The 26,636-nt window shown below is 34.2% G+C and overlaps 1 protein-coding gene across 2 annotated transcripts in view; it reads right to left on the bottom strand.

Annotated features, from left to right (window-relative positions):
• The window catches only part of LOC143249753 (glycerophosphocholine cholinephosphodiesterase ENPP6-like), a 33,478-nt gene extending 7,369 nt beyond the window's left edge, over positions 1 to 26,109 (bottom strand). Inside the window, exons 1-7 of one of the 2 annotated variants that reach the window (XM_076500111.1) lie at positions 25,752 to 26,107; positions 13,924 to 14,271; positions 13,536 to 13,645; positions 12,077 to 12,241; positions 7,864 to 8,007; positions 4,567 to 4,681; positions 2,559 to 3,066 (exon numbers count right to left, since the gene is read on the bottom strand). In XM_076500111.1, coding sequence (XP_076356226.1) covers positions 2,855 to 3,066; positions 4,567 to 4,681; positions 7,864 to 8,007; positions 12,077 to 12,241; positions 13,536 to 13,645; positions 13,924 to 14,271; positions 25,752 to 25,992 — 1,335 coding nt within the window. In that variant the 5' untranslated portion in view covers positions 25,993 to 26,107 and the 3' untranslated portion in view covers positions 2,559 to 2,854. Of the gene's footprint in view, positions 1 to 2,558; positions 3,067 to 4,566; positions 4,682 to 7,863; positions 8,008 to 12,076; positions 12,242 to 13,535; positions 13,646 to 13,923; positions 14,272 to 25,751 lie in introns of those variants that run through there. The other variant, XM_076500112.1, reaches the window with a different exon arrangement.
• Between the last annotated feature and the right edge of the window lie 527 nt (positions 26,110 to 26,636).

Here is a 26,636-nt window from a genome sequence, read left to right as displayed (position 1 = left end):
TAAATTAATTAGTTTAAGCTTCCTTTTTGAAATGAATTAATTAACTAATGAATTAGACTTAAGCGTCCTTTTTATGGCAATTTAATTATAAATGACTTAATTAAATATGGGATTAGAGATTAGTTACATTCTTACTGAGATATATATGAATCATAGCTGCTTAAAAACATGTTCTCTACTTTGTGACGTAATAATCTATTATGGTTGTCTGTCTGGTATCGAACTATAATTTCATCCATCAATAAATCTATTTGCGCTATTTGGTGACACTTTGTTAATCTATGACATTATGGCCGCCTGTTATGGAGGCCTAACGACGAGTTCCTAATAACGTTTGGAACTATGATTTCGTCATACTTGATGACATCACTCCTCTCTGCTAAGGCAGCCAATTAGTGTGATACTGGTCTTTTATATGCTGAAATGGGGCGTTACTACTAACCGTTCTTTTAACTTCTTTTCTGTTGTGTTTTCCCAGTGGCTCAGTAGAAACTGCGAGCGTTTGTTACGTTGAAGATCTGATTTCGATACCTGCAGTTGACAGTATAGAGATAGTTCGTTGTGTAATTTTGTATTTAACATGGGAGAAGAACAAACAAAATAATTTACTACTGAATCTTTGTTAGTGATAATTTCTCCATAATTATTGCTTAAACCGCCATAATTTGAAACTTTTATTTGAAGTGGTCACTACATAGATGCACATTTTCTTTTTGACATAAACCTCTTTGAACATGCAGATAAGTGGCGTCATGACATATTTCTAAGCTGTTTATCTGTGTTACTTTGGATATAGTGACTGGAAAGCAGTCCCATCAGTTTCGTATAGTATGTTGACAAAACTTTTTATTTTGTATTATTCTAAACATTTCTTTTTTTTCCACTATTTAAATTACCCGCATTCTTCTGTTACTTTATTCTTGCAAAGTTGAACAAAACCACTCTGTGTCTGTAATATACACTCCTATCGCACGCTTCTTGAGTTCAAACGTTTTGTTGACTACCACATAAAACAACAACAACAAAAAACTTGCTACATTCAAGTCCCCAAGCAACGCATGTAAGTTCATCCTTCAAATATTAGATGAAATCTATACAATTTGTTTAAACCACGACTTTGTGTCACGAATTGAACATTTTACAAAATGTTCTTAAAAATTATGACATTCTCACTAACCAGTTTCACAAAATAACTTTCTCAAAAATAAATAACAGCAACTTTTCGATTGTTTCACTATTGTCACTCTTTCTTTTCTTGACAAATATTGTAGCTTTAAACAATTTAACATGTTTTATTGTTAGATTGTTATCACCTCAAAGCAGACTAAAATTAATTCAATTTCATGTAATCTTTTACATTAAGAGATTTCTTTTTTGTCGCAACGACCACTAACATTCATGAATTGTTTACGATTATGAGCGTGATAGCTCCTATTGATTAAATAACATGCTACATGAATGTGATAATCTGTAAAGATAGGCAGATTTCATTCAGAACCGGAAAAAAGCTATGAAACGCAAATAGCTCTTTAATCCTATTTCTGTTAAAGCACAAACAACCTTTTTCTGATTACGAAAAGAAACTACGGATTAATGAAAACTTCCTATTTAATTTAATAAAATATTCTTCTACAAGTTTGTTCTAACTAAACTTTTTTTAATACCTACCCTATCCTGTATTTATTTAGCCTTGTGGTTAGACCACTGAGCCAAAATCTACAGGTTGAGGAATTGAAATCCAAAGCCGAAATAGCCACTCTTCCAACGTAGAGGAGTGATAATGTATCATTGAGTACTACTATTCGTTGGTAAAAAGTTGTCCACCACTTAGTAAAGAGTGGTTTTTACTAGCATTTTTGTTTGTTTGTTTGAAATTAAGCACAAGACAACACAATGGACTATCTATGCTCCATCAACCACGGATACCTAAATTCGGTTTCTAGCAGTATAAGTCCTCAGCCGCTGTACCACTTGGGATCATGTTGATTAGCATCTTTCCCTTTAATCTATCACTTCAAAAGTAAGGATGAGTAGCTTTGTGCGAAACTAAGTAAACAAGCTGTATATAAGTATTTTTGAGTATTTTTATGATTGAATTTGTTGTTCTTGGTTTTTATCATGCTTTTATTTTAGCTTCATGCAAAATGTGCTAATTCCAAATATAAATATATGCTATTTCTGTGTAAATAAATGCGATACTCATCGTACCTATGGCTTTTCTATTTCTGATCAAATTAATATTTCTATGCAATCAATCTATAATCTATTTTTTACCCGACAGAATGCTAACGATTTCACACTTGATAAGTGCAGTTAGTGGTTTGTCTAGCTTATAAAATAAACATATTTTCATCAAGATTACACTAGCTGTGTACAATGTATCATAAGCTTATACATTTTGTTGCAACTGAACCTTTGTTTAAAAACTTTAAAAACTTTAAAAACTGACATTTTATTCGTACAACTCCAAGTGCCGACAGTAAACAAAATGAGTCATATAATCTTATGGATACGCAGTTATTTGGAAAGATACCTTGAAATTATCAAGCTGAAAACTCTTTAAATAATGAACATGTAGTAGTTTTATTTACCAGGACATTTTCATTCAATAAATGTTCTTAAAACTATAGATCTACACTGATCATTCCCGAGTGTACGTTATAAGAATTGTCAATACATGATTTACTGTTTAGAAAACATTATTAAATGATTATTAGAAAATCCTTCTAGCATCATAAAAAAAGTAAAATTTATAGATTATGTTTTCAGTATTAAAATACATTTACCTAATTTTGAATTCAAATATTGCTAAATTAAAATGCTGATACAGTAAAATATAATAAAAGGGATTTCTCTACCAAAAGTTATTAAAGAACATTAATACCAAAAACAAAGCCAGGAACTGGAAGAAAGATAATGAATAGAGGTTCCCTCCTTCACTGAGCATGCTTTTAATATTTTCCCACGAGCCATTATTTGGAAGCGGTTTAATGTTTAGTAGGTGGCACAGCAGGTTATAATGATCCACCATGTGTATTGATCCTGATTTAAAACCTTTCTTGAAAGCTGTAATCAAAACGCAATTATTCAAAACAAGTCGTAAATCAGGAGTCATGTGTGAAATGTCTACAGATTAAAAAACAACAACCTTACTTCCTAAACTAAAATTGTAAAATCGAGAAACAGCGAAGGATGTTAGCATAAGAAAAAAGATTCAAATATCAACTGAATTTCATTTATCAAGTAATAGGATAAAAAATGGAGAAAATTCGAACTGTAAATAATAGAGAAAAACGTATCAGCGCTCTGTCCGCCACGAGAATCGAGTACGAATTCAAACACTCTGTGTGAAACTTTCAATAATATCGATGATCTAAAGAAGTAAAACAACAAAATCAATAAGATTAATGTTTGAATTAGTGAATAAGATGAGACCAAACTCAAGTTTTGAATAACTATTCTAGTTTTTCTGCTTTGTTTTAGGAGCACTCGGAGCGAAACGTAAGTGATTTATACTATACAACAGGAGAACCAAACTAATAATTTTCTCCCAGTATCTAAGCGGTAAGTTCCAGGACTTATAACGCTGAAGTGTAAGGTTGGATCTCAATGGTGGGTATAGCACATGTAGTCCGTCAAGCAACTCTTTGCTTTAAAGTAAACAAAGTAATTTATACATTGTTAATAGCTATTGCGCTACTCATATTATCGTGTCAGAATTATGGTGGGGGAATAATATGGTTATTCAATAACTTTTAATTCCTAAATATTGATGACTACAACAAATGTTCCACTAATTATTATTATTAAAACGAATGTGTAGATTGATTGTTAAATTTAAAAATTGTGCGTTCATTTTGTTTAGGTTTTTAAATAAAAATTAGTTTGTGTAATAACGATTCGCTCTCAGTTTATTTTGCTTGGTCATACTTGAATACAAATCTGAACAATGGGCTATACTCGTTGTTCTCACCGTGGGTATCCTATTGTGATTTTTTAGCGCTATAAGCACTCAAGTTTACCGCTCGGCCATTGGGAGATTCATTCTCAGATTTTTGAATAGAATTTCATTTTAATCTGTTATTTGTTGTGGTGTAATTAAAATTAATAGACTGTCATTATTAACCTCCTCTATTTCAGCCTTCTGGTGGGTCAGTGGTAAGTTAATGACTTGTAATGCTAAAACCTGGAGCTTAGTTCTGCGGTGGACTGAGCACTGATAGCCTATTGTATGGTTTTTCGCTAATAACAACAAAACACAGTTGTCCTAACAAATTTGTCAAATATGAAGTAAATTTACCCACCCACCCCAAAAAAAACACACGAAAGAATCAACCCCCATAGGTACTTTATCTTCACAGAATAGACAAAAATTTAACTATAACGTACATATAATTTTAGAAGATACTGCCAACTTGTTGTTGTTATTTGTGTAATCTAAACGGTTATTCGTAACGTTTCTTCGTCCAGTTTTACAAAAGCAAACAAGATATTTTATTAATTCATACACACATGCTTCAGTTTATGCATGTTTTCAACTATTTTGAAATGACATTTTAAACTTACCTGGCCCTCTGGCAAAAAAAATGGTTTGCATGTCTTTTGTCTTATCTGGATCATATCCATGGCTACCAAGATATACTTTTGAAGAGCGTGGTATGCTTCTAGTTTCGTCTTGAAGCTGATAGCCGGAGAATAATTTGATGAAGAAGAAAACAACAACAGGAAAAATGTTCTTTAACATTTTAACAAGCACAGTTTCAACTAATAGGTCTATTAACATAACTTATTTTATTATGCCATTTATATAACAATAAAATAACATGGGCTACTTGAAAATGTGTTGTCTGTAAAAGAGGGCTCATTTGATTATTTTTATTATTCATATTATCAGTATAATCCCGCTGGGACAGCGTTAAATCTTCGGATTTAGAACGCTAAAATTTGTGGTTTGATTCCATTCGGTAGATACAGCAGATAGCCTGTTGTGGTTTTGCTATAAGAATACACACACTTATACTATTAATAATTAAAAGTAGTGTTCTGAGCCCAGTTTTTCACTTTAATAATTTTTGTAACGCTTAGTAACTAATATAAACTATATTAATTATCACAAAAACCTCGATTTAACGACATTGATGCTACTTCCCCTTATTACTATTGTCAGAAGAACGGTTATAAAGAAATAATGCAAGAATATTTTATAATAATTGTTGCAGAGCTCCATCACGTGACCAGCATAGAGAACACTAAATATAATCAAGGTCCTTTAAGGTCTTTACTGTAATTGTTTTCTAATTTCTTACGATGTATTCGCTGTGCTGTAAACAAAAATTTTTGTGGTAATGCTATAGCAAACATACCACGGCTAGATTTTTTATAGAACATAAACCCCAAGAAAAATAAACTACGGGGTTTATATATAGTCATGTGAAAAGTTAAGACACCCTATGAAAGCCTGTGTATTTTTGTAACATTTTTTGGATATATAGATATTTAATCTCAATTTCAACAAAACTGAGAGATTATAGGAATATAACTAAACAATTAAAACTGAAGAAAAGATTTTTCAAGATCTTCTGTAAATGTAATTCTACAAAAGATCATATTCTAACTGAGGAAAAAGTTAGGACACCCTACCCCCTAATAGCTTGTGTTACCCCCTTTGGCTGAAATAGTTGCAGTTAGACGCTTCTTGTAGCCATCTACCAGTCTCTGACATCGGTCTGAAGAAAGTTTGTCCCACTCCTCAATGCAGAATTCTTTCAGCTGTGAGATGTTTGAGGGGTTTCTTGCATGTACAGCCCGTTTCAAGTCACCCCACAGCATCTCAATGGGATTAAGATCTGTGCTTTGACTCGGCCATTCCAGGACTCTTCATTTCTTAGTTTTAAGCCAGTTCTTGGTGGAGTTACTGGTATGTTTTGGGTCATTGTCGTATTGCAGGGTCCAGTTCCGCTTCAGCTTTAATTTTCTTACAAATGGTCACACATGATCCTCAAGCATTATCTGATACACAGTAGAATTCATGGTGGATTCTATGATTGTGAGCTGTCCAGGTCCTGCTGCAGCAAAATAGCCCCAAACCATGACACTTCCAGGTCCATGCTTTACAGTTGGTATGAGGTTCACTTCCTGGAATGCTGTATTTGGTTTACGCCAAACATGTCCTCTGTTCTGGTGTCCAAATAATTCAAATTTGGACTCACCTGTCCAAAGAACATTATTCAAGAAGTCCTGGTCTTTGTCTACATTCTCTCTGGCAAACTTCAGCCTGGTATTGATGTTTCTCTTAGAGAGCAAAGGTTTCTTTCTTGCACACCTCCCATGCAAGTTAAACTTGTGGTGCAGTCTCTTTCTGATTGTAGAGGCATGCACTTTCACATCAACAGTAACCAGAGCCTGCTGTAGGTCCCGTGATGACATTTTAGGGTGTTTGGAGACCTCTTTTAGCATCTTGCGGTCTGCTCTCGATGTGAACTTGCTTGGAAGACCAGACCTGAGCATGTTGGCAGTTGTTTTGAAAGCCCTCCACTTGTTGACTATTTTCCGGACAGTGGAATGGCTGATTTCAAAATCTTTTGAGATCTTTTTATATCCCTTACCAGACTCATAAGCTGCTACAATTTTCTTTCTGAAGGCCTCAGACAGTTCTTTTGCTCTCACCATGGTGCTCACTCTCACTTCAACAGTCAGGAGCACACCAAACTGAATGTCTGAGGTTTAAATAGGGCAAGCCTCATTCAAAATGCTGAGTAACGATTTTTTAATCATGTGCACCTGGTGTAATACACCTGTATGTGAATTGAGCCATTTTAGGTGGGAATAAATGTGGGGGTGCTCTAACTTTTCCTCAGTTAGAATATGCATTTTTGTAGAATTACATTTACAGAAGATCTTGAAAAGTCTTTTCTTCAGTTTTAATTGTTTAGTTACATTCCTATAATATCTCAGTACTGTTAAAATTGAGATTAAATATCTATATATCCAAAAATGTTACAAAAATACACAGGCTTTCATAGGGTGTCCTAACTTTTTTCACATGACTGTATGAGTATAATGAATTATGTAGTTAAGGAATAAAAATAAAACGTCCAAAGTACGAGATATCTAAACTCTCTTTCTAAGTATTGTGAATCTACAAAAAAGATAAAGCATGACCTACGTGATAATTCAAGGTGTTTACAGATACGCTGTAAAACTGTTTGTTTATAGCTTAGCACGAAGCTAGTATTGAAAGTATTAGGTTTTTAATGACGTTTTAGAACTGCGATCATAAACGTAAAAATGTCTTTATGCAAATAACAGTATTTTTAAACTTCAATAAAAAATGAATTTCTACGTGCCTTTGTTGGTTAAATAAGAATTTTGAAGGAGAGGAACTCACCATCATGATAAACTTCGAGGTAGCAACAAATTCAAAATACACACACACTCGTGTAGATAGAGCTTTGGACAGGGCATCAGATATTGATCTTTTCCTTAGATTTACATTTCTAAAGTGAGATATGACGAAATACTCGCGTGCTTGCGTGTAGCTTTAAAACACCACTACTCTGCAATCGCTGTTCTCTGAGTTTTTCTTTCAGTTTGACAATCAGGACCACTAATGACTTAGGAGGTAAACGCTGTTCCGGCCCATTTAAACTCCTATACTCTTCATATTCGCTAAAACACTAGTATAATTGAAGGTTAACGGTAATTATTAACGTACTTTTACTTGTGTTAGCACACCTGTTTGGTATCACATTGAAAGAACTGTGCTAGCAATAAAGAGCAGATAAAATTAATGAATCCAAAAGGCTACGATATAGGTCAATGTCATCTGTGTCACTGAAAATCTCAAGTGCTATTGATACTTACTCCAATTATGTAATATTCAGGATCCGCCATCAGAACAATGGGTGGAGTCAAGTTGTTACCTTTTATATGGTATTTCTCTGGAATGTCCTCTTTTTTGTATACTTGTAATCCTGCTATGTTACTTTCTACCAGGTCGTCATATAGCTGTAAAATGTAAAAGCAATTTTAGGCAACAGAAATTAAAGCTAACAATTGTTTTTGTCTAGCAGAAAGTGGAATGATTTACCTTTACTTTCAACCTTTCTGCTTATGTAATAAGACATATTCGTGTAAATAAATAAATAAATAAATATACATGTGTGTGTGTGTTACTGTACATTAGAGGCGGAAACCCACGGACTCCTAGGGTTAAACCTGAGACCACTCTGCATAATATGTTTCATATATATAGGTAGTTTGTCTTAATTCATTATTTTCTATCTAAATGTTCTAAAGAGGTTTTGCGGCCATTGAGCTCCTTTCAAGGTAGTACGTGTGGCTCGTGTATTAGGACAGATTACTCATTACTGTTGTACAATACGATACACACTTTTCTAATGAATTAAATGTTCTTATTTAAACCAAGCAATGCCATTCATGTGAAAAAATGGTTAGTGATAAACTCTAATTAGTTACTAATTGTAGCACTGGCCCAAGCTACATTAAATTGTTAATTTATTTTGAAAAAAAAAACGAGTTTTTTTTAGTTAATTAATGGAACTAAATTCGTGGGATTTGGTAGGCTACGGTTTCTAGTATTCAAGCGGGAACAAAAGAAAATGTATTCTGATAAAGAGGTCGAATTTTTAACCTAAGAAAAACAAACAATAGATCAAAACCATTTTAGGACCAAAATATCAACAATGATCGGCCACGAAGACGAGAAGTTTAGAGGGTTGGCTATACTATTCCTCTCGTACAAAATAGTAGAAGTATTATTTATCACTTACCTTACAGCGGCAAGTAAGCTTCGTTTAACTTTCTCGGCTATGTCTTTCTACAGAACACGCAAAGACCGTGAAGCAAACAGCTTTGTGAATCTGAGGAACAGTATATTGTATTGTTCAACATGTGCGGTAACTACCATGTTTTGTTGGTAAGTGTCACGTATTATTAATATCAGCACTTCTAAGTTTATTAGAACTAACTATTAAGAGGCCTGTCATGGCCAGGTTGTTAAGGCACCCAACTCGTAATCCAGAGGTCGTGGGTTCGAATCCCCGTCACTCCAAACATGCTTGTCCTTTCAACCGTGAGAGCGTTATAAAATTACAGTCTATCCCACTATTCGTTGGTAAAAGAGTAGCCCAAGAGTTGGCGGTGGGTGGTGATGACTTGTTGCCTTCTATCTAGTCTTACACTGCTAAATTAGGGAAGGTTAGTGCAGATAGCCCTCGAGTAGGTTTGCGCAAAATTAAAAAAAAGAAACAAACGAAGTGGAGAGCATTTGTTTGTTTGGTAATAAGCACAGTTCAACTTCTGAAGAATACCAATATGGTGCCATAATAATCATAAAGATCTAAGAGGTATAGAGAGTGAAATGAAACATGTTTATTGTTTGCTCAGCAGGGTTAAAAACCCCACTTACTTAAAAGCTTTCAAAACTGGGATAAAAATGATAACATGCAAAATCGCGAATCCAAACAACTTCACATGAAAATTCAATCAGCTCCAATGACCACATACATATCTGAGAAATGATACAAAACACGATAACACAACAATAATTAGCAGTGTGCTTTCTGTCAATAGAAAAAAATAATTTAAAAGCGTTTTTTTTAACCCAGGTAAGTTTATAGGATAAAAATTTTGGGTAAATGTTATGATATAGAAGTATTTGAAAACAAAACGAACAATTAAACTCATATTAAAAAAAGCACGCATTTAACAGGTCAAGCTCAGTTTTTAAAAAGATAAACTGGTGAAAAATTTGAAAAAGAGGGATTTTGAGTTTTAAAAATTCCTAGTCAAACATTACAGAAATGCCTTAACAAAAGGACTGCTGGTGTTATTTTCTCATGTAACCGTACAATGTGTGTTCTATAAAAATTTCAAAATATTCTTAACGTGTGCTACTTTCCTAGCACGTTGGTCATTAATGTTGTTCAATTGCTTTCAGTTCAGCTGCTTAATGTATGACGTCATTCATTTAGAGTAGCGTCTTTGTTTTTTTCGTGGAAAAGTTGATTGAAAGGTTTCCTATAATGTGTGAAGTTAGACATGATTTCCGTTAGCAGTTAGATGACCTTTTGATCTAACAAATTCTCGTGTATTTCATTGGGAAGTGAATATAACATATGCAGCTCTAGTTGCTATGGATAAGTATGAAGTCAACCATTTAAGCATTTAACGTGAAAACTGTTCAGTCTAGAGCAAGATTTAAGGAAATTTAGTCTTAAACACGACTTTGAGAGTTTGTACTCCAGTAAGAGCAACCGTTTGTTGTGAGAAACTCACTATATATGCCAATTGTATATGTTTAAATAGAGATTATTCACATTAATTGTGTTTAGTCTTTATTATCATGAATTCAGTAATAAGAGAACAAAGAACTATTTCAAAGTAACATCTTGTTGAATTTTCGGTTATTAAGCGGATCCGTCTTACCTGAAATTACGACGTTATTATTCTTAGACAAACACACAAGAAAGCTTTGACAAAAATGAAATTCTAAGCATTATCGTAATAGTAAAATATAACAAGAACACTTGAACAAAAACGGAATACTCATGTTGCTATTCGTGTTCAAACATGAAAGAAACACGATAAAAAGGATGTGATCCATTTACATGCATTGTTTCGGTATCCTTCTGTTAAATGTAAATATCCGGATCTGGACCAATGTTTCTTTCTTCCACCATCATTTTTTTACCAAATGCGTGGCGTTTTTGTGTGAGAGTAGGGTTACTTGGAAATGGATCTATGTTTTTCAGATGACTATGTATTTACAATCTGACTGAAAGGTGACCCATCTATAAAAAGGATATTTCTCGACATATGCTTGATGCACTTAGCATATTTTTTAGTACCATTGTAGGCGGAATGCAGTGGACGTTAAACGTGCAAATTAATCTTTCGGAATCTGTTTCTAAGCGTCTGGGTATTTCAAGAGTGAGCGTTACAGTAGGATCTCTAAGACTGCAAAATGACTGTATCATTGATATGTTAGTAACATTTTGATATACTTGTAACTAGTTCACAATAGCCCACTGCGATTGGCCAGTTCAAATTCGTACCGTGATTCTATAAATGAGTAAAACATCCAAATGTTTCATAAAATTCTAGTAAAGATTCGCGGAGTACTTGGAGTCTTTCAGACTGTGATTTACTTTAAGGTAACGACTGTGATAAAAGTTTGTGAGATTACTAGATACGTAACATAATTTGAATGGCCGCTTACTTGTGTCTCATATTAAATGACTTTTTGAGCAAAGAAACTGAAAGGAGAGACGATGAAAATAATTTTATAACAGTAGTTTTTATTTCTCTCAGCAAAACTATTTTTAAATCTGATTATTCTTTAATTGTGTTTTGTCGTGTTCTGCCAAAAGAAAGGAAAAAAGCAATCTGTTAAAGTCATGAAATTGAATAATGTTAAACGCAGTCTAACTTCTTTTACTTGTTTATTTCGCATTAGAGCACTCTTAAATTAATCGTTTTGATTTTTTATGTTAAAAATTCTCTTTGGATAAACTTTTCGGAATATTTGTTGAAACAAATTCTGTGAGGCCATTCAGTAAATGGACGGAAAATATAATAATTATTACAAATATTTAGGGATCGTTTAAGAAACGTTAGGATTAAATTATATGTTATTTAATGTAAAAATGGTAAAATGTTTTATTTACTATTACAGAGAAATGTCCTCGCTATTCCTGTAGACAGAGAAAGAAATCACTTTAAATATATATTAATATATCAATGATTTTACAAAAGAACAAAAAATCCTTTAAATTTCAGACCATTTGTAGACAAAACAAATTGTTCTTTAATTTTACCACATATTCAGGTAATACGTCTGAATAAATATCTAATTTATCATGCTTTATAACACTTTAACTTTGAACATTTGCATTGATTGTTTATGCTAGAGTTCTTTTGATAGTCAATGCTCTAACTGTGTAAGAGCCAAAGCAAGTTCAGTCTTAAGATATTACTTCTCCTAACTGTTTCAAAGACAAAAATATGCTTTTAATAATTAAAGAGCTGAACAATGAACTAATAATTTACTTGCCTTGTTTTCTTTTCCTTCTTTTGGTACTATCATACAAGAAGCTCCGTAATAAATCATGTACTTGAGGTCTTCAAGTTTTATGGCTGTACTTATGTTGATTAATTTGAGATTATTTTTGGGATCAGTTGAAATCATTCCATGATCCGAGACAATGACCAGATTAATCTAAATATATAAGATATAATTAAGTGAAAATAAGGCTTTTATGAGTAATAACTAACCAGATAAATATTGCACTCACTTTTACTGTAGGGCTGCAATACCAGTTGTATTTTTAATAGGGTTGTTAGTAACATTATCATGTGAGACTATTGTGAAATAAAAGGTATTCAGTAAGAAACGAAGGAAACATGGTAAAAATACAGTAATTTGCAAAAGTGTTAGGACGAAGTCAAAAATTAGATTTCAGGCTCCTTCCAAAGGAAAATGAAAGTTGAAATATTATAATTTTATTAATATTTATACGTAGTATAACAGAAAATCAGTAAAATGCTTGAGCTCAGTAAACAGTTAATATTTTGTGTGTCACCTTTTTGATTTAAAGTAAAAACCCACGTTCGCTATGACGTTTTTTGAAACATAAATATACCTTAAAACATAAGTTGGATTAAGTGAAAATCATAAAACATTCGATTAAACTAACCTTGCGCGGGAAAGCACTGGAAACAGAAACGGAGGATAAGTTTACACTTGTAAAAGTTTCTTATTAACTAGGGTAAGGACAAGATAGATAATAGTGGAATGATGGTATAGTGTAACATAAAAAAAGCTCGTCAGAAACTTTTGAAAGCTTTAACAGCTTTCCTAAAACACTTGATACGATATATCCTAGCCTAATAAAGAAAAGGGCTTTAATTAATAGAATAATGCCATTGGGCATTATGTAATAATTTAGCAGAAATGACAAAAAACAAGCATGATTAATGCATGAGATATCTTCTGAAACTACTCGACAGTTCGTATTGTGCATTTTCGTTCAGTTGCTCATGATGTGAGGAAAGGTGTTTAATAGCTGATATTTCATTATGTTTATGTACAGACGTCTTTAATATTGTCCATGTCTTATAGCAATTTATATATGCATAGAATGCGAAGGATGAAATTCGCTTGGAACTTTTAAATATAGCATTGAGCAACATATCTTTGTAAGAAGCTGAGATTTCCAACCTGCGAATCTTTTCACCTGTTAATTTGTATTCAAAATACGAAAGAATAGAGAGTGAGTTATGGTTAAAGAGCAAAGCTACAAACTAGGCCATCTTGGATGCGTCTACTGTGAGTATCTAAACTCAATAAAGCTCTAAGATAATGAGTTTACCATTGAGCTACTGAAATATGAGTGATTCTAGACAATCAATATCTAAGTAAATTTGTTGATTGCAGTTTTAGCTGCTCACCTACTACTGTTGATGGTTATACTACAGTTTAGTGTAACATAAATACAGAAAACAAAGCAAACCTTATCTGTTATGTCTCGTTCTTCGATTTCTCTTTGTAGAGAATCAAGTATCTTGTCAATACGAGCAAATGCGTTTTTTCTCTCATTTGAATCTGGACCATACTTATGACCTGCAAGCAAAAAGAAAAAGAAAAATAGAACTAGAAAATATGAGATTATGTTCAATGAAACATATCAAAATAATTCACATTAATTGACTACTGTTGCTTTTTAAATAAAAGTTTATCTCTAGTGTCCATTTGTTTTGCTTTTAATCAACAGTTGTGTTACTAAGAGTACATTAATTATACGGTTTTTTTCAAACAACATATTCACGAACATTACTTTAGCTGGAATACATTTTGTGTAAATGGAGGGTTTTAACTCCATTTTAGGCTCTTTGACTTACCATTTATGTCAACTGCTTCGTAATATAACTGTACAAGATCAATTTCGTCTTTTTGAAACTTAACTAAGGATTCTTTTAATTTCTCTGTTACAACTTCATCCGAATTGTTTAATGATTTGTATTTGATGCATTCGGTCGGCTTCTTTCCATGAATTTCAACTTGGCATCCATCCCACCAGTAAAGAGCACTTCGAAGATTGTTCTTCTCCGCTGTTATCCATAATGGTTCAGATTGGTTCCACCAATGTATTTTATTGGAACTTGGATCTGGTGCCATAAGAAAGAAGTCTTCCCTAACAGGGTCATACATATAATTTTCGACGAAGCCATGGTTCTCTGCGTAGAGACCTGACGAACAAATAAACAAATAATTAGTACTGCATCACTTATGGTGTAGTATTTTTTTAAAGTACGCAAAGAATGGACAATCCAGTTATGTGATCAGAGAAGTTTCATTGAAAAACTAAACTTGATTAATAAATAAAAACCTTAAGAGAGTGTGGTAATTCGGTTTTGTCTTGTTTGATCAGGTATTAGAGAAATTTACTAATCAACATCTAGTAAAAATTCTTAACAATGAAACGATAAATATAGATTATTATATAAATGTTAAGTGTTTTCATCAAAGATATCAATCGTTCTCCTGGATAATAACTCAAAGCATCACATAATTTGACAGTTTATTAATTAATCGTTTAAAAATTACTGTTCTAAGTACTAATTACCATGATGAAACTTTGTAGAATGGACGGCAACAGCCTGTTGTGGAGACACAAGTGTAAAGGACGATGTTTTGAAAGTCTTCCGCCTTTCGTCTTTAAGTCGACTTAAAGACGAAAGGTGAAATACTTGAGAATTTCATATGGCATTATTAAATCAGTAGGTATGCCTCTTCATAGCTACAAAATGGAAAACTCTGAATGTTCCTTAATTGTTTTAAGTATTATATGCTCATACAGAGATTTGAAATTAATTAGTATTAGTATTATTCTTTCGTACCGTTTAGTTGGTACACTGCTTGAAATAAAGAATTTTTTATCATCAAAACTGCCAAATGTAAAAACCCTTGGGTTTTAAGACGATTATATAAATATTTATATTAATTATTAGTCAATATCTATAATCCTCTTACATTCATTTCATAGATTAATTTCTATATCTATATATAAAACATTGTATCAAATTATTACCATCATCTCATGTAGAATAAACCGTTTAAATCATATTTTTACATGGAGTAGGCCTGTGCACTTATTAAAGGAGACGTTATTTGATTTCTCATGTAGTTGAAATTACTTTGAGTGGAAACATAAATTCCCATATTAATTATTTTATCAGCATCCGTTAAAACAGATACAGTAGTTTTTTAGTGTGTTTTTTTCTATTTAAATACAAGGTTCAAAATGATCGTCTGGTTGGTTGTTTGGCATTTATTAATGCAAAGCAATTGGGTTATCGGCACCAAACAATTGGTAATAAACACAGAAAGTAAAATCTTTATGAAAGGAAAATTAATCGAAAGTAAAAGTAAAGAAAGCTCAAAGAGCAGTTATAATATCTTAAACAGAATTTAAAAGGTCAGTTACCTTACAAATGTAAAAACATATATAAGATAGACAGTGTCACTATTGCTATGACATTGCATAGCATCAAGGGTAAACCCGTGGAGAAAAATATGTCTATAATGGCGCATCATTTAGAGCCGTAACAACAGTAAAACGTAGGCTATTGCAATTTGATTTTCACAAAGGCCAAACTTTGAAGCATCAGTCCCAGACACAAGAAAATGACGGGTTAAAACTGTGATAAATGTGTAGCCTAGCCAGTAAACTTCCTCCTACCAATCCTTACAGAAACAAGACGTTCTTGCGAATACTGACGTAGCCTGATATCCAGAAAGATTGGATAGAAACAGATGATAAAGAAAATTTTACTAATTGGCTCTTAATATTTACGAGAACAGACTGAGAACTAACATGAAATGATTCCAGGGCTAGTAGAGAGTCAGTATAAATAGTCGAGTTGATGTATTGCATACTAGTAGAGAGTCAGTATAAATAGTCGAGTTGATGTATTGCATGGTTTCTACGTGATTCATGGCAAGATAAATAGCATATAACTCGGGATTGAACATAGAAACTGTAGAGGGATCCTGTGAGCAACCACCAAACCACAACACACCGTCGAAGAGACATCCATAGAAACGTCAATAAAAGAATTGTTTCAAAGATGCTCCGCAAATAAAAGATGGTACTTTCCATTGGAATTATCCAACTTCCTCATATGACTCAAGGAAAGGTCATTAGTGGGGATGGTAATAAGTCATGATGGGATGGAATGACTAGTGGAGACAGCAACATCATTCAAGGACAGATCCAATTCAGCCAATGAAGAATGACAGGCCATCTATTCCAGAAGAGCATAGCCCACTGAGGAAAGAAGACACAATCCAGATGAGATTCTGTGGTAATAATTCTAGTTTATTAGCATACTAAAAATAAAGTTGTAAGTGATAGAGGTGAAGAGGAGATTTTTGGAATTTGGTGTACAAAGTCTGGACTGTAGAAGTGTAAAATGCCTCTATGTGTAGTTAAATTCCCATATGGTGAATGGGATCCAACATCATCAAGGCTGAGGTCATCGTAGAACAATAGATCATAGACTTATAGTCCAGTTTCGATCAACTGAGGTACATAAAACATTGAGTTTCTTCTCAAGATGTGGAAGAGAAGACACGGAAGATATTCAATACCCCAGTACACTCGATACATAGCTACTTAATGTGTGGAATGAAAGTCAGCTTATGGTCAAAGATAAGACCCCAAAACTTTGCCTCAGGAAACATGGAAAGATCATCACTGAGAATGAGCTCAGGATCTGTTGGCAGCAAAAGTGCAACCAAACAGTTTAAGAGAAAGAAAATGTAAAACCTTGTGCTGTGTTAAACTTAAACAAACGAATGAGGGCAGTCTGAAGCTGCCACTCGTTAAACTTCATGCTCGATGACTAACATGAGATGTGGAAGCTGTTAACATAGAGCCTGTTTGCCTGTAAGATGAAGTTCTGCAATGATAGTATTAATCTTTACGTTGAAAAGTGTGAAGCTTAAGGCACAGCCCTAAGGGATTCGAGGCTCTCTTGGAAAAGAATGAGAAAGCGTAGAGTCTACATAGACTACGAGTGACCAGTGAATTAAAAAAGTTCTGAATAAAAGTCGAAATATAGCTATGCAACCCATTTGAGTGAAGTTCTTGCAAAATTCCATACTTCCATATAGTATTGTAAGGCTTTTAAAGATTAAAGAATACGGAAACAAGGTGTTGTCACTTGAGAAAGGCTTCTCCAATCGACGTTTCAAGTAACATCAGGTGGTTCATGGTGAAGTGCTGTCAATGTCATTGGGTGGAAAAGACGGTGTTATTTCATTCGAGTAACAAAAACGACGAGAACTAACTACTCTCTATAGACCTTACAGAGATAGCTCGTGAAAGTAATTCGATGATAGTTATAAGGGAGCTTGGAATCCTTTCTGAGCTCATATGAAGGAAGCATAATAGTCTAGAGCCAAGTATCAAGAAAACATTCTCCTGTCAGATCTGATTAAGAACAGTCAGATGAACAACAAAAGAGGTAGGAGAGAGATGGCGCAGCATCTCATAGTGAATATCCAACTGATGTGCTGCTGGACTGATGAAAATAAAGTTTGAATTTCACCAGTGTAAAAAAAGGTGATGATAGTCATAGACACAATCAGCCCAAAAGAAGAGGCGATCAATATACCCAAGACCTGATGGCCAAGAAGATGGGGGATGAAACAATGTGAAAGTATCAGTTATGCTTTGGACATCAGTAACTTGCTGACCATTGGAAAGCAACATCGAAAGGGAAAGGAAGTATACTGCCTACTTGTCCACTGAATCTTGTCCCATATGATTTTGGAATTGGTTCTTTTTTTGGCTATGAAAACTTACCTGATGTCTTGGGTAGAGGTTCACTGATAAGTGATGTGGCTAGAGAGACAGGGATACTGTTGGAAGTTATCCTAGGCTTGTTTCTGAGCTTTCCACGCATTATGGCAGGTAGGACTCCGCCATGGATGAGAAAACTGGGGAAAATGTATCGATGTGTTTTGGAATGGATTGAACAGCTGCCTGGATGATAATGTCAGTCACTGCTACCATCTATTGATGACAGACAAATGAAGTATGATGGATGGATCAAATTTCAAGAGAGTAATTAAATAGGGTCAGTTGACCTGGTTCAACTTCCATTAAGACACACGGGTCGAGTGGCATTGACCTTGACAAGTCTCCCTCAGAATGATAGAAAAGTGATCACTGCCCTGTGAAACACTGTTAATCCTTCAATAAAAGTAAGAAATAGTGAAAGGGAGCGAATAGAGAGTCCAAAAGCAGTAAAACCCTGACTCGGTGCATGAGAATAAGTGTAGGAATCGGTATTGAAAAGAGAAAGGTTGTGATCTAAGACCAGAAGTTTTTTGGAGTGACCCATCCCATGAATATCAACACCAGCTCAGAGAGGTTTATGCTCATTAAAGTCATCCAGGATTACAAAAAAGATGGCGATTATTTAATGAAGACATCAAGGTCTCTGCAGGAGACAGATAGAGAGAACAAATAGTGATAGTGCAACACAAGGAAACAGAGATGACTACAGCCTTCAAGGGTTTATCAAGTGGCAAAGACAGGGCAGGCACTTGCTGGTCGACCAGTAGTACCACTCCTCCATACAATTTAAACCTCGAGTAGGAAATATTGTTCACAGTTTTAAATGTTGGACTTATTTATCCTCCAACCACTTAGAAAAATAATGAAACTAAGAGGGGTGGGAACCATAGATATTTAACATATTGGGGTTCCAGTTCACTTGTAGGCATCAAGGTCCTTGCCATTAAAATGAGCACACATCAAGAAAGCATGATATGTTGCATTCGAGTGACCAAATTGATAACACGAGAATTACCTGAAATTGTTGGGAATATATGGCTGTGCTTTACAGCTCAAGTTCCCTGACTTGGCAGTGGAATATGAACGTGGCAATGTATAAATAAAAATCCAAATAATGGTAGTAAGTATAATTCCGTCCTTATGAGTGGCACACTACAGAAACGCCTTGGCTCGAGTAACCAGCGAGTATCTCTAACTTGAAAATGTTCTTTAAATCCCTCTCAACAATAACTCCTCTTGAAGAATTCAAAGTAGCAGGAAAGTACCCTCTATGGGTACATCTCCAATGACATTCGAATTCAGGAGGAGTTTGGTGTGTTGTGGTGTAAATATTTCCACCAAAATTTCACTAGAATGCAAGTTCCTGACTGACTTGGGGAGGCAACAAAAGCCTTCTAATAACTTTTGAATGAAAAAGAGAGATATCTGCCCTAATAATACCTCAGATATTGAATGAAGGATGAGAAATCGAGGTATGAAATCAGACTGTGATGTTGACCTGCAAGCAATCGAGTCACCCACGCAAACTATTTTCCAATTAAATGTTTTTTTTTCTGTTTTTATTATTATTTCTTTTATAAATTGGGAAATCCTTAATAAATTTTAGTGCCTGCTGACCACACACATCACGGAGCTTTACGAGGAAACACACTACAATATAAAGAAGAACACTGCAGTAATGTCAGGGTTTTGTGAGTACTATACTCAAACACTAACATCAGACACAATGCTCACCACACCCACCGAAAATGTTCCAATTGACCCTAGCCCAACAGGAATAGCCAATTGACCTTGGGGTACCTTAAAACCGTCTGTTTACAGGAATTCAAGGCGTTGTAAAGTTGAGTTGTAACGCTCAACCACCAGGATCTTCTACGCCTCTTTACATGTCACCACGCACGGGAAATACGTCGGTGGTAGTTGAGATCCCAGAGGAGGTAAACTGAAAGTGCAGTACCTTCTGTGGGAGGTCCTCTCACTACCTTAGGAATTCACTTCGAGAGTGCTAGAAATGAGTTTAAATATTTTGTTAATTTTTAGTTACGAACATTATATGCAGTACAAAGTTTACCAAGCTGTAATTTGTGGACATATATAGCACCCATCATTGTCTTCTAACTGCTATTAAAACACGTGATGCAACATAAAACTTTCAAATTAAATCTGTAATCGAGGTTATTAGACATCTCTATTGAGAAACAAATTGCATATATCTTGTAAAATTTTGTGTTGTATATGTTCACTATATTCGTATCAAACATTTAAATCTATACACTTTTTGTAAAATAATAGCTATTTTGATTAATGATTTAATTCTGATATAATGTGCGAGTTGAGTTTTCGTAAAATATTGAAGGTTCTCTATGGTTTTTATGTTTCATAATAAAATATTTTCTAAAATACGTATTTACAAAACGATTTAACATTGTTGGAAAAGTTTGTTTGTTTTTTAATTTCGCACAAAGCTAAATGAGGGCTATCTGCACTAGCCGTCCCTAAATTAGCAGTGTAAGACTAGAGGAAAGGCAGCTTGTCATTACCAGATTCCACCAACTCTGGGGATGCTCTTTTACCAACGAATAGTGGGATTGACCGTAATATTATAACGCTCTCACGGCTAAAAGGACAAGCATGTTTGGTGCGGCGGGAATTCGAACCTGTGACTCTTAGATTCCGAGTCGAAGGCCTTAACTACTTGACCATGTCGGGCCTGTATGTCGTAGTTAAGCACAAAGCTACACACTGAGCTATTTATATTGTCGTTATTAGAGTACTTGAAACTCAATGTTTAGCATTATAAGTCATCAGACTTTTCGCTGTACCACAAGGGGACAGTGCATAACGCAACAGGTATAGAACGTCTAAAGTATAACCAAATAAATATATCTGTATGATAATTGCACTTGAAAAGTTTCAATAGACACTCGAAATAAGAATGCCAAATACTTCTGTAACTAGTCGTTTTTCTGGCCATTGATAAAATATGAACCACTAACAAAGCAGTTTACAGTTGCAAATTTAATCTTATTCGAAAATAATATTATAGTTATTTCAATTTTATTATCTTTCCGCAAACAAACACATAAGTGAACGGTATCTGTGATATAGCAAATATATTAAGTATGTGTGGGTATACAAAGATTAAAATGTATTTGTTTCCTTTGGTGACAGTGAAACTATTCAAATGTTAGAAACCCATAAGTTGCATTACAACAGAGGCCTGGCATGGCCGCGCGCGTAAGGCGTGCGACTCGTAATTCGCGGGTTCGCGCCCGCGTCGCGCTAAACATGCTCGCCCTCCCAGCCGTGGGGGCGTTATAATGTGACGGTCAATCCCACTATTCGTTGGTAAAAGAGTAGCCCAAGAGTTGGCGGTGGGTGGTGATGACTAGCTGCCTTCCCTCTAGTCTTACACTGCTAAATTAGGGACGGCTAGCACAGATAGCCCTCGAGTAGCTTTGTGCGAAATTCCAAAACAAACAAACAAAAAAGCATTACAACAAAAACAAATATTGCGTTTCAAGTATTGAAGAAACATGTAAAGTTTAGAAAAATAGATGCTTGTGTGAACAGTGTAAGAACATTTATTTCTGTATCAAATTGTAAGCTATTCATTTACAAATTGTTTACTAAACTGTAAGCTAATCACTTACAAGTTGTTTAATAAACTGTGCCATTCCACACACTGAAGTTCATGGATTGTAACAGCCACTTACAAATGAGTGTATCCTTCAGTGATACGCAGGGTGCCATATTTCTGTTTTTGGACTGGCATGGCCAGATGGTTAGGGCGCTCGACTCGTAATCTCTGGGTCGCGTGTTCGAATCCCCTTCTCAGCAAACATGATTGCTCTTTTAGTAATGGGTGTTATAATGTGATGGTCAATCCTACTATTCGTTGATAAAAGAGTAGCCCAAAAGTTAGCGGTGGGTGGTGATGACTTTCAGCTTTCCCTTTAGCCTTATACTGCTAAATTAGGGACGAACTGTGCAGATAGCCCTCACGTAGCTTTGCGCAAAATTAAAAAAAAACAAACAAACAATTTCTTTCTTAGAGTAATTCATACTTTGTTATTGATTTCAAAATACTGTCTTTGAATTTAGCTAAATTACGTTCATAATAATAAAATTATTATAATGGCAGTAAAATTTTATTCAAATAATAGTAATCAGTAAGTTAAATTTAATGGTACACAGATAATGGTTATATTATAATAACTGTCTTATTGATATAGTATGTATGAATTGTGAAACATTGACAGAAGTTATGTATTTTATACTTTCAATGTCAGACAAAAGTTATTCAAATTGTTTGTTGGTAGGTAAGCACAAAGATACAAAATGGGCTATCTGCATCCTGCCCACCACGTGCATTGAAACTTTGTTTTTATAATTGTGAGTCCGCAGACATACTACTGTGCTACTGGGGGCTGTTTAATTTGTAATATGGACAATATTGATATTTCTCTTTGTGCTTAAATGATTACAGATTTAAGAAGTTAAGACTGTGTATATAGCTCTATGTGTTATATTTAAACGAAAAATTTGCGAGTTCGAGATCGAAGTATAAAACATAGGAGAGCTTATTTGGATTGTAAACTAACTGAAGTTATATAACATGAAATAAAAGATACGTATTATCTTTTATCGTAAGAAACTTGAAATACACTGAAACAAAAGCTCTCCATTTTACACAAACGATGGAAACACTTGTTGTTTATGGCACATTCCTCGGCTATATAAGTCTATCAGATTCGTTTTACTTACATTATCGTATGAGCAAACCCTTAAACATTCTCTAATATTTGACTATGTGTATCACCCTACAAGTCTTGATTTGTATATTGACAGTCAGTTTTAAACTGTAAGTACACGACCGAATTAGTTTTCAAATATTTTGTATAATTTCTAGAATAAAAAAACAAACAACTTTGATTACTTGTGTAAAGTGAATATTAATTACAGTTTATTACTATATTAATCGATGTTTTTTATTACAAACATTGAATTGTTATTTAAACTTTAATTACTTGGTTCGTGGACTATCTATGTAGTATTGTGAAATATATTTGTTCATTATACACACATGATTTTATCCGTGAGTTTTGATCTCATTCAAACTTATTACATTAAATAATGTTTTTGACAATTTTGTCTAATAACTGTTTTGTCATTCATATTATGTTCATTATTTTTTCAGGTGTACTCTGTGTACCTGTTGAAGTTAATTCTTTGAACTACGGGCACCCATCTCAAATATGACGTTTATAACTAAACAAAGAGTGGGATTTTGCATTGCCATAAAATCCTACCAAAAGACAGAATTACTGTAACGTGTTCAAACTCGAGTTCTTACTGTTGGGTCACTGCAAAGATAACTTGTACAAGGACAATCCACAAATGATTCAAGAAATGAAGGGAATTATCAAAACTTTCATACGTTGAATTCCAATGGAAACAAAATGTAATTTAGAACCTCGTAGTGGAGAGTAATGCCTATCTGAACCTCGTAGTGGAGAGTAATGCCTGTCAGAACCTCGTAGTGGAGAGTAATGCCTGTCTGAGAAGATAAGATCGTTATATCGAGCATATCTTGTATATCCGTAACGAGGAGGACAAGTCAAAAACCCGTTTTAAAGAACTGCTTTATGTACGAGTAATTTAAAAAAAAATTATAAACAGGACCTTTGATTGCGTTTTCAGATATACCCTGCATATTGTTGCACTTCACCAAGGGTATTAACAATACAATAAGACATTTGACACTTTCTGGAAAATACGATTGTGTAATAAAATTAGTATATTTTCGTACGGTAGTCTTGCAGTTCGTCAAACAAATGCTTCTCTGCACTAATATAAATTAGCGAGTAAAATATTAATTTCCTAATTTAAAATCAAAGCAAACTTTCTTAAATTTAACAAATATAAACCTAAAACAATGTAATAAAATTATGTTCAGTATTGCAATAACTCATAATTTCTATAGGTACCATGAGAGAAAAGCTACAGATTTACTTACATTACTAATCAAACAAACATTACGTTCTGTTGTCTTAATTAGAGCTGATTGTTCTCTATGGGTCAAATTTGTTCACTTCGGTTGTTACATTGTAATGGCAAAGAAAGTTTGGACACTTTGTTCTGGTCATTGCTATTATACTATATCTACAAACATTTTATCTTCATTTCCTGACTATTATGTTACAGTCAACTAAATATTTAATGAAGCAACTCACCCTACAGTCTGAAAGAGAAGACGCTTAGAAATAATAACACGTTTTGATTTATTTGTTTTTTATTGCAAGCATAATTTTGTGAAACATTTCAAAATGCGAAATGAAGACATTCACTAAAACTTATTGTGTAAAATAAATGTATTAAGATTAACAGTTCAAGTAATACCGTTGGAATAGCTACGATTCTGATTACTTTCCTTTTCTTTAAGTAATGGCCCGGCATGGCCAAGCGCGTAAGGCGTGCGACTCGTAATCCAAGGGTCGCGGGTTCGTGCCCGCGTCGCGCTAAACATGCTCGCCCTCGTTGGTAAAAGAGTAGCCCAAGAGTTGGCGGTGGATGGTGATGACTAGCTGACTTCCCTCTAGTCTTACACTGCTAAATTAGGGACGGCTAGCACAGATAGCCCTCGAGTAGCTTTGTGCGAAATTCCAAACAAACAAACTTTAAGTAATTCTTTCCTAGTCATCATTGTTCAGTTTAAAACCTGTTGTTCCTTGAAAATATAGTGTAACATTTTAATTCATCCACTGTATCAAATTTCAGAATGTAAGATTGTAACGCAAAATGTTTTTCTATTATTTTTTTATTGTATTTAAATAGACTCAGCTAATTACTTATTTAGTTCATAGTGGACTGAGTAAGTCGTAACATGCTTGTCATTTGTAGTACAGTATATGTTTCTACTGTTAAAGTTTCAGTTATTACAACATGATTGAATTAAATGTTTCTACAGTTAGTCATGTATGTTATACAATTCTAAGTATATTTTGAATTATTAAAAAAAATTAAAATTACAAAATAGAAGGTTTAGTACATTATATTAAAGCACATGTAAATCAACAAACCACATGTGCAAATTCCGCTGTAGAGCTATTGTCAAGATGCACCGTCGTCATGACAGCATGGAATACATGGACTTGATGAGATTTGAAATACATTTTAACATAACTTACTAAACCATCTATACATAACATACGGCCCGGCATGGCCAGGTGGTTAAGGCGCTGGACTCGTAGTCTGAGAGTCGCGGTTTCGAATCCATGTTACACCAAACATGCTCGCCCTTTCAGCCGTGGTAATATTATAATGGTGATGATTAATCCCACTAGTCGTTGGGCAAAGAGTAACCTAAGAGTTGGTGGTGGGGTGGCGATGACTAGCTACCTTATCTCTAGTCTTTCACTGTTAAATTAGGGACGACTAACGCAGGTAGCCCTCGTGTAGCTTTATGCGAAATTTAAAAAACGAACATAATTTACGGATAACGTTAGATAAGAAATTAAACTTTAGATCAGGGTATCAAATAGTAAATATATCTAGGGTGGTGTTAAAACAGCAAATATTATTATGTTTTTTGAGTATAAAGAAAATATTTAAATTGGAAACCATTCATTCTACACATAAGATTACAACTCAATTTGACATTTCAGAAATACTAGTGACGACATAAATTAACATAAATTTGATATATGAAGATAATTTTTGTCCCCGATGGCTCAGCAGCATATCTTTGGGCTTATAACGCTAAAAACTGGTTTCCGATACCCATGATCTACCAAAAAAGCACATACAACATAATTTTATCCACACACTAGAACAACTATTGGACCAAATGTACTACACCTGTTACTATTGTATACCAATTAGGATACGAATTGCTTGGGTATATTGGTGTTACGAACTCTGCTTGAACGCCGTATTCGGCAATTTTGCGAAATCCAAATAAATCGTCTCGTTCGTTTACGTAGTCCCAACGACAGCCATCTACAAGAATCAAGAGAAGTTTATTTTGGCTTTTCGCTGAAGAGCAGTGAACAATAGCAAGGACAGCACACAGGGCGAAGAAACTGCAGAATCGATTCATAGTAGAAACACTATTACAGGCTAAGACAACACATTCTTCTTTTGCACAAAGGAACTCGACTATGACTGTTATTGTAAACAGAGTTCAACCAACAAGTTTGTTGTCACTCTATGAAGAATCAACTTTTTTAAAGAAATACGACGCCCTCTAGAGTTGTAGGATTACAACTGTGTGTATAGCTTTGTGTATTTAGACTAACAGAATGAAAAATCCGTAAACGATTATTTCAAGGGCAAAGACTTTTCACTAAAAATATGTTTGGGAATGTTATTTTTAAACTCTGAGTGTCCTTTACTTAAAGGGCAAGAGACGTTTCAGCTCATCTTCATAACAGTTTCTAACAAATTCACATTTAACCCAAAGAGAAGGAAACCTGCCCACAATTACATACGTAAAAATAAAATGTGAATAATGTCATTTGGTCTTTAAAACTACGTTGTTTTTTAAATCAAATACAAGCTTACTGATCAAGGAATACTAGTCAATTTAGTGTCCGATTTTTGGAAGTGAAAAATTACCAGCAACATATGCTGTAATTTAGTATTCGATTTCAGTCGACTTTATGGTTATGCTCGATTGTTAGAAGGTCTATGAGATTTAATACTGTTGTTGTAGAATGACTAACTTACCAAAGCAACGAGATT

This window comes from Tachypleus tridentatus, chromosome 4 (assembly GCF_004210375.1).
Source record: "Tachypleus tridentatus isolate NWPU-2018 chromosome 4, ASM421037v1, whole genome shotgun sequence".
NCBI lineage: Eukaryota > Metazoa > Arthropoda > Merostomata > Xiphosura > Limulidae > Tachypleus > Tachypleus tridentatus.
This window is presented reverse-complemented; position numbering and strand designations above follow the sequence as displayed.